The sequence below is a fragment of the Delphinapterus leucas genome, chromosome 9 (assembly GCF_059928025.1).
Source record: "Delphinapterus leucas isolate spDelLeu-1000000601 "Yukka" chromosome 9, BTC_Dleu_Yukka2, whole genome shotgun sequence".
In the NCBI taxonomy this organism is placed as follows: domain Eukaryota; kingdom Metazoa; phylum Chordata; class Mammalia; order Artiodactyla; family Monodontidae; genus Delphinapterus; species Delphinapterus leucas.
In genome coordinates, this window is record NC_143137.1 from 17,622,778 (window position 1) to 17,638,374 (window position 15,597).

Below are 15,597 nucleotides of genomic sequence, written 5' to 3' on the forward strand. Positions count from 1 at the left end.
ATGTTTGTTTTTTTAATTAATTTTTAAAACTTTATGTATGAAAAGATGAAAGTTACTTTATGTTAAAGGCATGCAAGTTTTCATGCTTGTGGATACTCCCTCCTCTCTTCCTGATTCCCACTTTTTTCTTCGTTTTTTTTAAAAAATAAATTTATTTATATATATATGTGTATATATATATATATATATATATTTTTTTTTTTTTTTTTTGCGGTACGCGGGCCTCTCGCTGTTGTGGCCTCTCCTGTTGTGGAGCACAGGCTCCGGACGCACAGGCTCAGCGGCCATGGCTCACGGGCCCAGCCGCTCTGCAGCATGTGGGATCTTCCCGGACCGGGGCACGAATCCGTGTTCCCTGCATCGGCAGGCAGACTCTCAACCACTGCGCCACCAGGGAAGCCCTATTTATTTATATTTTATTTTTGGCTGCATTGGGTCTTTGTTGCTGCACGCGGTCTTCCTCTAGTTGCGGCGAGCAGGGGCGACTCTTTGTTGCGGTGCGCAGACTTCTCATTGCGGTGGCTTCTCTTGCTGCGGAGCACGGGCTGTAGGCGCACAGGCTTCAGTAGTTGTGGCACGTGGGCTCAGTAGTTATGGCTTGCAGGCTCTAGAGCACAGACTCAGTAGTTGTGGTGCATGGGCTTAGTTGCTCCGCAGCATCTGGGATCTTCCCGGACCAGGGCTCGAACCCCTGTCTCCTGCATTGGCACGCGGATTCTTAACCACTGCGCTACTAGGGTCCCCCACTTTTTGTCTTGACGGCAAGATTTCTGTTAATCCCCACTTCTGATATTCTGATAGGCACAGTTTCCCATTTCTGGGATCTCTTCACATTCAGCTTTTAGATATTATTATTTAGTGTGTTCCATCTTCCATTTATTATTAACTGTTTTTTGTAGTAGTTCAGTTGTCCCTTGGTATCTGCACAGGATCATTTCCAGGAACACCACACCCCACTCCCGCAGATACCAAAGTCCGTGGATGCTCAGGTCCCTTATATAAAACAGTGTAGTATTTGGGTATAACTTACGCACATCCTCCCATATACTTTAGATCATCTCTAGGTTACATATAATATCTAATACAATGTAAATGCTGTATAAATAGTTGTAAATACAATGTAAATGCTATGTAAACAGTTGCTGGGTGCATGGCAAATTCAAGTTTTGTTTTTTTGGAACTTTCTGGAATTTTTTACCTCAAAATATTTTCAGTCCATGCTGGTTGAATCTGAGGATGTGGAACCTGCAGATATGGAGGGCTCGCTGTTATAATAACTGACTTATTGAATGCTTCTGTGCAGGACACAATTTTAATTACTTTATAAGCGTGTTGTCTTTCTTAATTCTCACAGGAACCCTCTGAATAAAGTACTCTGATTCCCATTTTACAGAATAGAAGACTGAGGCACACAGATTACATAACTTTGCCAAGGTCTCTTGGTAAAGAATGATCCAAGATTCAAAGCCAGGCAGTGTGAGCCCACAGCTCTTATTCAGGCCATCAGTAGTCTTGGCATTAGCAATAGGAATGAAAACAAAATTATAATGATGAGAGAGGAAACCATTGTAAGAGTGTAATTACTAGTATTTATTGAGGGATTACTGTGTGCCAGTTACACATAATAATTGCTTTATGAGTGTTATTTTTACACCAGCCTTTAAGATTATTTTCATTTTACTTATGAGGATATGGAGGCATAGAGTTTAATTGACTTGTCTAAGACCACGTGGATAATAAGTGTTGAAGCTAAGTTCAAACTCCTGGGCCAGAGGATCTATGTATTGCTGTTTATTTGCTCATCTGTGTCCTTAGACTGGGAATGTATTAAGGAATAAGTACTTCATTAATCTCCAAGCACATAGTAAGTTTTCATTAAATATTTGTTGATTGTAATACATAAACCCATATTTAGATGAGAGAACTTATACTCTTTGCCTCTTACACAGTACCTTAGAAGCTTAATTTTCCTGTAAACTGTGTGCTAGGCATTGTAGGGAATACCAATATTGTTGTTTTAAATTTTAGAACCTTTGGTGATGTTTCAAATTTCAGCACAATAAGTGGTTTAAATAGTATTTTAAAACAATTCTATATAACATTTAACTTTTATTAAATAAAAACTGAAAAGATTCATAAAAAGGGAGTTGTAACAAAGGGAGATGTGATGTGCATACACATCATCCAGAATTTGATAATTGTTATTCATACAGTTTTCTGTTTATTTAATGCTAACTTCTATACTTGTTTTATGCCTACAGCCATATCCAGAAGACCCAGCAGTTTATAAACCACTCTCCCAGGAAGAACTGCAAAGGATAAAGAATGAGAAAAAACAGAAACAAAATGAGAGAAAACAGAAAATATCAGAAAATCGCAAACATTTGGCTAGTGTACGTGTTGTACAAAAAAACCTCGTCTTTGTTGTAGGTCTGTCTCAGCGCCTAGCAGACCCAGAGGTAAGTCTTCTTCTCTTTTCTTTCTCAACTTGGCATTTTTTCTTTTTGTATATTTGGAAATAATAGCTGACTCTGCCCAACTGCAGGATTTACCTGAAAATATTAAAACTTAGGAGAAAATGGGAAATATTTTTTTAATAATCACTAAGAAACCAATGACCAGTTGTGATCTTAGGCAAGTGTATTAATCTTCCCTGGCTCATTTTCTTCAGTTGTAAAACTAAGCAGTTGAACTAGATCTCTCAAGTCCCCTTTAGTGCTAATAACCTGTGAAAGTTGGATAATGGTTCTATTTTGCTCTTAAGGCTAATGTGACATGACTACTCTGTGTGTTTCCTCTTCTCTGTAGCTGTATTAAGGGCCAACAGTGGAGATGCAGTTTCATGAACCCACCAAAGATCCGTATTTTTTTTTTTTAAATCGTGCCCAAGTAGTGAACCTCGGTTATAGAACAGTGATACAACTGTTGCTATACTGTATCATCATTCTTTACTGATTCATTTTAAGCCAGTTTTGGGGAAAGAGGGAGAATTTGATGAAGGGAAACTGTGGACCAGGCTCTTTGTCATTCGTTTGGAGGCAGGGGACGTCTTAACCCTTTTGTTTATTACTTAACCCTTTTCTCTCCTTCCTCCACCAGCCTTATTAGAATAATGTTGAACTCATAACTTTCCTTGATGCCCATGGATGCACATCTGCTAACTTTTAGTTTCTGATATACCAGGAGGTGCTGACTAGTTTGTTGGGAAGGCAGATAGAAACTGATTGGCAACCAGAATGTTGGAGAGAGCCGAATTTGGGGGATCTGTCAAAAGTACTCCTTGAGAAGGGTTTGAAGTAATGCTCATGATGGTCGCAATCAGAGGGAGGATTGCAGTGAATATGATTAGGGAGGTGGGAATCTTTGAACTTGGCTAAGTGGGCTAAAGGCCCCAGAAGGAGGAAATTTAAGGTGTCTATACATTGATTTTGTACAAATCAGTTTAGAGACAATAAAAAATATTTATTGCTGATAAGTTTACTGTGTATTGAGGCTGTGAAGGGCTTCATGATCAGTAGAGGAGAAAAATCAGGGTGACCTTACTAAGAAGGCTTTATCATTGGTAATAAATGTGGAGGCAGCTCAAGAATTACTAGGACCTAGGTCCAGAGATGCTGGCATTAGTGGGCTACATGATCTTCCGGAGACGTTCTTTCCAAAGTCAGAGGGTTCATACTGGAGAAGACTTCTTTAATAAGAGATGATAAGGAGAGAGCTCATTTTAGGCCTATGACTTGACCTCAGCAGCCACTTCTCCCTTTTTCCTAAATCTAATACTTAACTCCCCAGACAGGCAGAATCCCACTTCACTCTTGAACACTGCCACAACTTTGTCCCAAAGCTTCTGTCTCCCTCTTTCAACACTACTTTTTTTTCCAACCAGAGAGCATTTCTTGCCTCTGCAAGTTTTTTATTTACCTACCTCTATTTATTCCTACTAATTTTTTTTTTTTTTTTTTTTTTGCTGCACCATGCAGCTTGTGGGATCTCAGCTCCTTGACCAGGGACTGAATCTGGGCCATGGCAGTGAAAGCGTGGAATCCTAACCACTAGGCGACCAGGGAATTTCCTGCTATTCCAGTAAATTAATGGAACTTTTATTTTGATTTTATAACTCTTGGATATGGATGTACTTGCTTTTCTTAATACAAAATCCAGTCACCTGTGGTACTGGAGGCATACAGAGCACCACCCAAAGGCTGGATAAAATTAAGCCATAGTCTCAGTCTGATGTTTGGATTATAGGTTTCCTACCTCTTCTTTAGAATCTGTGGTTTGTTTTTACTTATGTACAGAGATTTCTTATTTTCATTTCAAATAACATGATGTTAGTAAGATTAATCTGAAGAACTATTACACAGAAAGAAATTAATCTAGGGGTTGGCTAGTGAGAGAGAACATTTTATCATGAGTCTAAATATACTTAAAAATCACTGTCCTGGTTTTATACTTTTGAAATCATTGTGCTTGGTGAGAGGACAGTGAATTTTCTTTTTTTTTTTTGCGGTACACGGGCCTCCCACTGTTGTGGCCTCTCCCGTTGCGGAGCACAGGCTCCGGACGCGCAGGCTCGGCTGCCATGGCTCACGGGCCCAGCCGCTCCGCGGCGTGTGGGGTCTTCCCTGACCGGGGCACGAACCCGTGTCCCCTGCATCGGCAGGCAGACTCTCAACCACTGCGCCACCAGGGAAGCCCATGAATTTTCTTAAACATTAGTTTCTCTCTCTTATTTCTCTTGAAAGCCTAGGAAGACCAGAGATTAGTGTTTTAGTTATTAAATCCTACTACTTCTAAATATTATCTTTAAAATTTTTCTTAATGTAACTGTCTAACCCTTTCAGATTGGAAAAGTTAAAGTCAGCTTCATTAGAAAACTCGAAGTTTCAAATTGTTAGGGTAACTTTTGAGACAAAGAAGATCCCTGTGATTTACTTATTTTTGGATGATGACAGTTTGATATTTGACTGAATTCTGATTAGCAAAACAGGAACATTTAGGAAAATTTAAAGCTTGTTTTGAAAATAATTTTTGTACATCTGAAAACTTCATGCCAAGATTGATAGTCAAATGTATTCATTTATCGCTCAATAGAAAAAAAAACTATCTTAGAAGATATGGTAATTAGAGGTAATGATTAGAGGTAATCATCTCCTAAATCCTAAAAATTTATATTGTCAGAACCTAATTCATTCATTCTATAAATTAACTCTTGAATACTTACAATCTGTTAGGTACTTTGATGTTGGAGATGAAGTGGTTTAGCAAGCAGACAGTCTCTACCCGTACAAGCTTACAGACAGTGGAGAAGACAGAATTAAGTCCTTGTAAGCATGCTGAGCATTTATAAACGGAAGTACAGGGCTTCCCTGGTGGTGCAGTGGTTGAGAGTCCGCCTGCCGATGCAGGGGACACGGGTTCGTGCCACGGTCCGGGAAGATCCCACATGCCGCGGAGCGGCTGGGCCCGTGAGCCATGGCTGCTGAGCCTGCACGTCTGGAGCCTGTGCTCTGCAACGGGAGAGGCTACAGTGTTGAGAGGCCCGCATACCGCAAAAAAAAAAAAACGGAAGTACAGGGCTTTTTGAGAACATGTAACAGTGGGGAATTTAGCTAGTACAGAGATCCACAAAAAGCCTCCCTGAGGAAAGGATGATTAAAAATGATTAGGAATTAGCTGGGCAGTGAATAAGGACAAGGATGTTTCAGGTTCGTGACTGCGTGAAAGAGCAGCTTGTTTGAGGAACTGAAAGACTTTAAAGACGCAAACATTTCATTTTACAAAAGGGAAACAGAGGCACAAGGAAGTTGAGTGACTTGCCTAGGATCACTCAGCTATTTCATAGCAGAGCCAGGGCTAGAAACCCAGCCCCATCCTCCCCTCCCTGGTCTTAGAGCTCCTTTTCCAATGTATTTTACACCAGTGAATGGTCTGTTGTTCCTCCATCCGTCCATTTATCCATCCATCCTTCCATCTGCTTACCACATTTTTTATTTTCTCTGTGGTGTTCATGAACACTTGACTGTGTTCCCAAAGAATATATAGGAAGACATTTTACACATTAGGTATGCCATTGGGAATTTATAATTCTATCATGTGGCCTTTTATATGGTAATGAGCACTAAAGTTGGCTCACTGTGAAGTAAATATAGGACATTAAATATATGGGTAATGTGGTGATATGCAGGGTGTTCTGCCTGCTACCCATACTCTTTACCTTTTTTATTTACTAGAGTATTGTTTTGCTCGTTGACTTATGTTCAGACAGAATCTGTAATGTGCAACTTAATATAGAGCATCTAAGTTATTTAAATTTCCCTTGCCTGGGCAAACCATTTCTTATCAGCCATAGGCCATTTTCTAATACATTAAGGCCCACTAGTGTTTTACATCCATGTTATCCTTTTTTTTTTTTTTAAGATTTAGATCTGTATTTATTTATTTATTTGGCTGTGTTGGGTCTTAGTTGCAGCGTGTGGGCTTAGTTGCCCTGCAGCATGTGGGATCTTAGTTCCCTGACCAGGGATCGAACCCTCATCCCCTGCATTGGAAGGTGGATTCTTAATCACTGGACCACAAGGGAAGTCCCCCATGTTACTCTTTTTGTTCAATACTAAGACAGTTTAATTTTTCAATAAGCATTTATTAAGTACCTACAGTGTGCCAGGCATTGTGTAAGACACTGAACATAAACCAATAAAAAGGTAGCCCCTGTTTATTTATAAAAGCAACAGTACACTATGAGGAGTGCTGTGTGCTTTGGAGGCACAAGAGATGGTACCTGACCTTGGGGGGAAGATGTGTACTCTCCTGCTATCTCTGGGGTAAAGTGCTTCAGGTCCAGGAATTATACAGATGCTTCTGGATGAGAAAGAGCTCAGTCTGCAAATGATTTGTTTGGCTGGAAAATTAGAGTGAAATGGTGAGAGAGGAGGCTGACAAGGTAAGTGGTAAGGGATAATGAAGGGCTTTTAAAACATGCTAACGAGTTTGCACTTTATCTTAAAGGCAATGGGAAGCTATTAACTATTCTTAAGAACAGAATGACATGGCTAGATTTGTGCTTTGAAAATATTATTCTGGCTGTTCAGTGTAATTATGTACAAATCTTATGTTGTTATGAAGGTGTTACTCAAATACTGGCCAGAATTTATTTCCATAAGCCAGCTTTTAACCTTTTCAGACCCAGTACCCACTTTTTTTTAAACTTATATTTTATAACACCCTTTAAGTTTCATGCAGTGACTTCTTGATAATATCTGTCTGTGTACATAATTTGATACATAAATTATGATACATAATTTATACATAAATTATGATACATAATTTGATACATAAATTATGATACATAATTTGAAAAAAATGAAGGAGAAATTAAAAATTATAAAAAGACTATTTCTGCATGTAAATACTTGGGTAGCTCTGCTCTAGAACCTTGCTACTCAAGGTGTGGCCGCTGGGCTGGTAGCATTAGTATCACCTGGGAGCTTAATTATGTGGACTCTCAGGGTCTGAAATATGTATTTTAACTAGATTCTCAAATGACTTGTATGCATATATAAGTTTGTAAAGTACTTTTTTTCCAGTATGTTATAAAATAGGTGCTTGCATCTGTTTGTAGAATCACTGTGAATATGACAACTACAAAGGCAGATTGTTACAGGTGTATGTATTGGCACCTCAGGTACCATGAAGTGCCAATGATGTGATTTTTCTGAAGCAATTCTTAGTAAAATTTCAAACAAAGCACTTGTGGTAGTCCCTTAATTACACACTATTTGCTTTTAAATTCAACATATGTCAAAACTGTGGGGAACTACTTTATGTTTATAATTTGTTTCTAGGTTCACTTAATTGTAAACAGGCCTGTCAGCTAGATGAATGTCTTATAGAACATTCAAAAGTGGTGCAGGACAATTCTTTGTGGTACAGGGCTAGCCTGAGTGCTGTAAGCTTTCCCTGGCTCCCATCCACTGAACACGAATAGTGTCTCCCAGTTACTTTGACAACCTCCCCTAATAAAAGCTCCCACAGAGTTCCAAAATGTTCCAGCTTCCCTTGATGCTGCCTTTATTGAGAACTACTGCCGTAAACTTGGATATGATATGAGCTGCTGATGCAGCACAACTTGTAACCAGCCTGAATCCTTTGAAGCAGGTATTTTGGCTGAGGCCTTTTGCTGAGTTGGTATGCATCAAGCTGGAATATTGAATACAGTTCTGTACTCCACTGGCCAGAAGGGTTTTCAAGGTATACTCTTCCCTAACCCTCTATTCTAAGACTTTTTTGTGAACAACCCAAGAGTCATTGCCTTTACCACACTTACCGCCATATCCCTCAGGGGATTCGGGTAGAAGAAAGATTGAAAGCCAATGTAGTCACTTCACCTTCTAATCCATTAAAATTGGCTGTAGAAAACATAAGGCCTAAACCCTATACTTATAAAGACCTAAAATAAAATAAGGTAAAAAATTTTAAATAAATCAAGTTGAAAACTGTTAAGAATTAATGACACCCCCAATCACAGACTGTTTCACAAAGCTTTGGTTCTGTCAGATGCAGAACATATTAGCTAAGTTGCAAGTATGTGAGAATATTATCAAGAGTATAAGAGTATTTGAAAAGGATACTTTGCACACACTTGAACAGATATGTGCGTAAAGCTTTCATTGAGTGGGAAGCAGCCTCATAGCACAGGGAGATCAGCTCGGTGCTTTGTGACTGCCTGGAGGGGTGGGATAGGGAGGGTGGGGAGGAGGGAGACGCAAGAGGGAAGAGATATGGGAACATATGTATATGTATAACTGATTCACTTTGTTATAAAGCAGAAACTAACACACCATTGTAAAGCAATTATACCCCAATAAAGATGTTAAAAAAAAAAAGCTTTCATTGAGAGAGAGCTTGCTATTTGGAGAGATTGTAGGAACAGTAGGTCTATAGATGAATTCTAGGAAAAGAACAAATTTAATTTTGAGGTAGTTGCAAATCATGGGAGAGGTTTTTGTATCAGGTTAGCCAAGGTTAAGTAAGTTTTAGAGAAGCTAAGTGAATGCATATAGTGATCACATAGTAAAGGAGATGACACAAGTATGAGGGAAAATGACCACAAAGAAGTAACCAGGTAGTAGAGAAAATATTGTATAAATTTGTTTCCCCAGTTTTTTTTTCATCCATAACCTCACATTTGTTATTTATTAGGAAAAAGAGAGAAAAAAAACAGGAGACAGTTGAGAAATGGTGAAATTGACATAAGGAAAATTTATTGACACACAGTAATAAAGCATAGAAGTTTGAAGAACATTCTGTTACCATATTTGGAATGCATAACTTATAAACAATGCTTTAATATAATATATAAAATATTATATACAATAGATTTATGAGTAAAGACTGTCTCTACTGGTGTCTGTTCTTGAGTTTCTGTTTAATACATAATCTTGGTCATTGTTCTGAGAATTACTTTCTTATAATGATCATCTATTAATGAAAATGTGGTTAAGATATTTGATCTGTTTTGTGTTTAAGAATACTGTGAAGCTAAAATCCCTTAGATTATTGGTGTAGATATTAGAATGTAATAGATAATACTGAACTTAGTAAGTCTCAGTTTCTATTCAGTGGGTCAATAAAGAATAGCTTTTAGACTTTGTTGATGTTTTCCTGTAGGTTAACCACACAAATTGTAATTAGGAAGTAGTCACATTTACTAGAAAACATTAAAAATTATTTTATTTTCACTGAAGAGGGATGGTATATGTCCCCATTATAAGGATAAAGTTGATGAAATGGAGACAGTTTATACCTTATTTCTTCTTCTTTTATAGGTTTTAAAACGACCAGAATATTTTGGGAAGTTTGGTAAAATACATAAAGTTGTCATCAATAATAGCACATCATATGCAGGCTCACAGGTAACTAATTATAGGGATTTTTGCCTTTCCTCCCTATGGTCTGGGCTTGACCTGGGCTGCTCAGAAGGAAAACTTGCTTTCTGTGATTAGAAAGCTTAAGGGTCAAAGATTTAAGCAGTGTAGTGACCTCTGTTGGTGGGGTGGGGGAATTTTTGGTGCTTATTTGACCTTTTCAGGACTTAACTGTGAATTGATAGTAATAAGACGGAAATAGTAAAACATAGATCTAGTGATGGTTTGAAGGGGAGGGGGAATTGAGTCTATTATCAGGCAGTTAAATTATATAATGATTTCTAATTAATAATGTTTTCAGATATTGTGAACTTAATACAGCGTCTTTGTTATGCTGGTATTAGCAGATAGAATACTCTTACAGACTGCATTTATTTTGGGGAGAACATAGTTTGACACTGTCTTCAAATCTTATTTTTTTTTATCTAACTTTCAAAGTATGTTTTTTTGTAACCTTGACGAGCCTGTCAGATGACTTTTAAAAAAAATAGATGCCAAGCCAAAGATAATATTTTATTCATATTTATTTTAGTCTACTTAAAATCAGATAAAATTCATTAAGTATGATTATCTTAAGATGAACTAGTATATGGTTTAATCAAAGCTACTACTACTTCTAATCATTGTCATTATTATTAATGAAAGTAGTAGTAAAGGCCTTTAGAATTCCTGAGGCAGGTTGCAAGATAATTTTGTTGTTGTTAAGTTTTTGTTGAATTTGATACTAATAACAGTGGGTTTTCACTTTAGGGTCCAAGCGCCAGTGCTTACGTAACCTATATCCGGTCGGAAGATGCTCTCAGAGCCATACAGTGTGTCAACAATGTGGTGGTAGATGGCAGAACACTTAAGGTAATACGGTCCTCCTGATTTTTTTTTTTTTTTTTAAGGGGGAAGGGATAACGTATTAACTAGAGAAGAGCGTAGCTTTTACATATTACATGAAGGGAGTCTAATTTGAAGATTGCTTCTTAGGCATCCATTCCAACCTATGACAGCTAATTTGTTTATAGCTGACCTATGTAGGGTCCTGTTTTACCAGCTAGGAGTAAACACATTCATTATTAAGGGATAAATCTTTAAAAATCTCCTTATATTTACACATATTTTGTGAAAATGGATTTATTACTCTCCTTGTCAGAAATAGATAATTGTTCTGATTTGTTGTCCTTAAATATTTGGGCATTGATCAGTTCAGGTTTGCATGAAGGGTCCCACCAAGCAATGCTTTTAAGTAAGTGGAAGAAGGATGGCATAATTAGAAAAAGGAATTTGCCTTATGTGCCTAACCACTTGAAACATGGAACAGATTTTGTCTTTCTACTCTTCTGACCTCTAGGGAAATACTCTGGGTGCTCAAGCTCTGGAAACCATAGGCCGAGATTTTTTTTTTAGTTCTTTTAAATGATCATCATCTTTAATAAATCCTGCTAATAATAGTTTAGTTCTCTAGTATTCACAGCCATACTTTGTTTTGTTGTGCCTGTGCCTCATTTTAGGTGAAATGAAAACACTAAATATGGAAATTTTCATTGTGGTGTCAGTTCACATTTTGGGTCTTTTTCCCTCCCCCCCTCCGCTTTCCTCCTCTTGCTGCAGGCATCTCTAGGTACAACAAAATACTGCAGTTACTTCTTAAAGAATATGCAGTGTCCAAAGCCTGACTGCATGTACCTACATGAATTGGGGGACGAGGCGGCCAGCTTCACAAAAGAGGAAATGCAGGTAGTAAAGTAATGTGAATTATCAACTTTGCAGAAAAGGAAGTATTTTTCTTTATAAGTTAAAATTACAAAAGCAAAAACTAAGAATTTTCTTTTTCTTTAAACTGGTATTACTTTAAAGTAGCATTTTCCAAATACATAGTGTTCCATGGAATATCAGTTCTGCAGGGTATTGTTACAATAAAAGTGGTTCTGTGGTCCACTAAGTTTGAAAATGCTTGATTAATGAAGATAAATAGATTCCCCCCCCCACAACCCCAGCAACACTTCTTAGAGTCTTTAATATGCTAATACATATCCCGAGGGGTATGTAGAACCAGGACTTAATTGACCAAGGAAAGCATTTTGGTAAATGCTACTTTAGGGGGAATGTCAGCAAAATGAAAGCTAAGTGGGATATTGTAATTATGAGGTCCCCCACCCCATCTCTACTCTTCACAGAGCATGCTAGAAAATAATACTCTATTAGATGCTGCTGAAAGCTAACATTATTTTTATAAAATGATTCTTCCCATGAAAGTATCCAGTGAGTCAGTGTCCTGTAAAGGGTGAATTGAAGGCTTATTTTCCTGTGTTCTTTTTTACATTTCCTGTTCTCCTGTCTCCTTTCAATTTGTAGTATAAACATGCCTTTACAAGTAAAAATGTTGACCATACGGCATATTAAATGAGGATTATGCCAAAGCACAATACTGCACTTCCCTGTTATAGGTGAGGACTTCAGATTGTTGCTGTGGACTTTTGCAGGAATACTTCTCATTTAGAAGGTGGGGGGCATTGATTACTGCCTTTCATTCTCCAAGTCAAACTAGAGACAGTCTAGGAGGGGCTCCTTTCAGAGCAGATTGTTAAATGAAATGAAATATTACCTTTTTTGACTTGGAGTTACTACAGATTAAATCCCATTATAATAAATATATTGGGATTTCTTGACAGTATGTATTGTCTTTATGATCTAAAAACAGTGTTAAAATAATTTCTCTGTGATATTTAACGGGGGTGGATGACTTACTTATTTCTTGCTTATCCAATAAATGCATCTTGATTTTTTTCTTCTTTTGGATGAAGTCTAAGGTTGAACCATTTCATGCTGAATTTTGACTAGTGGGAACTGTGCTTTACCTATGGGTACTATTACAATGAAAATCTCTGTCCAGGAATTTCTAAGCCCCAGTTGATCTCACTTAAGTATTATTGAAGAGTAAAAGGACATGGGTGGACAGTCCCTTAGAATTTATTTGTAATGGGATTTAACCTGTCTCTATGAACTGCCCCTGTTAAATCATTTGAATACCAATTTGAGCTCTTTGTGGCTAACAAAAGCCGTAATATCTCCTGAAGTATTGCTTGCAGAAAGAATTTTCAGGGCTTTTTATGTTTTAAAGATGTAAAATCCGCATCTAAACTGTGTTTTTTCTTAACAATTTAAAATTCATTTCATATTGTTGTCCTGAATTCATCTTGCTCTTCTTTATCTTAGTTCAGAATTACTTTGAAAAGGGGTTTCCTCGTTAAAACACTTTGTCAATGTAGAAAGGAAACTTGAGCAAATTATATCATGGCAAAAACCAGATCTTTCCTTGTTACTGCATAACTCAAAATTTAGTACCATATGAAATATTTGTAGACCCAGGTGAACAGGCAAGAGCCCTCTCAGAACAGGGAACAATGCATTGTGCAATATATATGATACAGTTGTGCTCAATTAGATGATACTGCCCTTGTTTTTATTGTTTTGTTTTTGCTTTGATCTGTTCTGTTCTGGTTTTGGTTTTCCCATAACATCTATTTAGACCACACTTTTAAAATAATTAACAACCCTGCAGGTAAGTAAAAAATGTCATTGCGGTCATAATATACATGCAGATAGTAAAAAGTTATTCAGAGTAATTTCATTGTATTGTAATTTATTTTTTGTATGTGCCTAGTTTCCATAGTCAGTCTTTCTGATTTATTCCATCACATTTGTGACACTGCCTTCTGATAGACAGCTACCAACTCCAGTAAATACAGAGTTGTCTTTGTTGTGTATAGAGCAGGGATTCACAAACTTTTTATGTAAAGGGCCAGTTAGTAAATATTTTATGTTTTCTGGGAATATGATCTCTGCAGCAACTACTCAACTTTGCTGTTGTAGCACAAAAGAGGTCATAGATAACACATGAATGAATGAGCATGAGTGTTCCAGTAAAACTTTATTTATAAAAACAAAGTGGCTGGCTCTAAATTGCCATCCTCTGGTCTAAAGTTTAAAATATATTAACTTTTATGTAAAAACAAATTAATGTGCTAATTAGTGTTAGTATAATGAAAAATATAGTAAAACTCTTCAACTGTGTGTTACTTATCAATCTTCTAAAAAGAGAGACTAATTTTTCAGTGATTTTCAGAAAATTCTGTAATGACCTGTTAGAAGACTTAATTCTTATGTGAAAGATGGGGAAGTAAGTTTAAAAGGGCCCCTCTAGTTTTTTAAACTAGCAAAAATGTTGTCTGTTAATATTCTTTTCTCCACATAAAGTGGGTGATGAAATGCCTTAGTTAATGGAATATGTCTCCTGTAGTTTTGCTGCAAGAACTTTCATTGGTCTAGAAGTTCTGTGACATTTTCCTCACAGGTTTCTCTGATGCCATGACAAATCCTTATGTGTTTTATTTAGAATAGCTTTAGTAATTCATAAAGTACATCAGCATTTTATACCAGCCACTTTGTGAGTCCCACTGCAGTTTTAATTTCTTCTTCCACTAGGCGGGTAAACACCAAGAATATGAACAGAAGCTACTTCAAGAATTATATAAATTAAACCCCAATTTTCTTCAGCTGTCTACGGGTTCAGTTGATAAGAATAAGAACAAAGTGACACCACTGCAGAGGTATGATACGTAAGTACCGATATTAATGTAATCAGTTACCTTACCTTCATGCCTGTCAATCTTCTCTTTTCATTCTACATCTTTTACAGGCAGGATCCTTCTTGACAGTGTCTGTCATTTGTGCAGAATTGTTGTACTATATAGGAAATGTTGAGTCACAATTTCTGGGTTTGAATATTTGCTGCCTGCTGCTCCCTGGTAATACTGCAGATGAGCCTCTTGATGCTTCCCCTTTGCATTGATTTGCAGACTACCCTGAGCCCTGGGAACACTCTCCTTGATAAAAAGGAAATTAAGAGACGTGGGTTATTTAAAAGGCTCTTGTCACCTAATTGGGGTTTCCCTCCTGATGTAATGAGGGGGAAAACACTGTAAAAGGGACAGTGGGCGTTATCTGAAGCATTTTTTGTTGGGGATAGAAGTATTCATGGTTGTCTAGTCTCAGGAATCACCAAAGTCTTATGTCCTCTGAGTGAGGAGGGTATCCCATATTCAGATCTTATTCATCTTGGAGGCAACTTATTTTTGCGTAGACCTATATTCTGTTGATGTTTAAACAAATTTATAATTTTATGTATTGAGTCTTATTCTGATATGGTGATCTTCACATCTTGGACTGTATTTGGTTATGGCCTGTGAGAAAATGGTATGATTAATAAAACAATAATTTGGGGGTTATACTTTATTCTGAATGTACCTTAAGTTTGATGTGTCAGGATCTTTTTTTTTTGATAAGTCTGAGTTTTGTAAAGTGAATTCATTTAAAGTAAATAGCTGTAATTAATTTAAATAGGTCGATTTTCTTTTTAAAAAAAATTATTCCAAAGTTAAATTCATTTAAGTGATGTTTTAAATGTCTGATTATTACATAGTCCCATTGTAGTCCCATGTTTATTTAGCACTAAAATAATGTAAGGGCCATTTTTTAAACATAGCTAATAATAACTACATGAATTGTTATCAGAGTCAGTTTCTTCAAAACTTATTCTTGTATTTAAATTCTTGAAGTCCTTGTTAAGTTTATTCACTTTGATAGTAAAGATTATTTATAAAGGCAATTCAAATTTAAATACTTC

At 36.9% G+C, this 15,597-nt stretch overlaps 1 protein-coding gene across 8 annotated transcripts in view; it reads left to right on the forward strand.

The window, feature by feature from the left end:
* Positions 1-15,597, forward strand: part of CNOT4 (CCR4-NOT transcription complex subunit 4) — a 137,524-nt gene that overhangs the window by 68,862 nt on the left and 53,065 nt on the right. For 3 of the 8 annotated variants that reach the window (XM_022580425.3, XM_022580455.3, XM_022580471.2), the window contains exons 3-7: positions 2,262-2,459; positions 9,825-9,911; positions 10,674-10,775; positions 11,523-11,648; positions 14,397-14,521. In XM_022580425.3, the coding sequence (XP_022436133.1) occupies positions 2,262-2,459; positions 9,825-9,911; positions 10,674-10,775; positions 11,523-11,648; positions 14,397-14,521 (638 nt within the window). Of the gene's footprint in view, positions 1-2,261; positions 2,460-9,824; positions 9,912-10,673; positions 10,776-11,522; positions 11,649-14,396; positions 14,531-15,597 lie in introns of all 8 variants that reach the window. The other 5 variants (XM_022580404.2, XM_022580444.3, XM_022580462.2 and 2 more) reach the window with 3 other exon arrangements.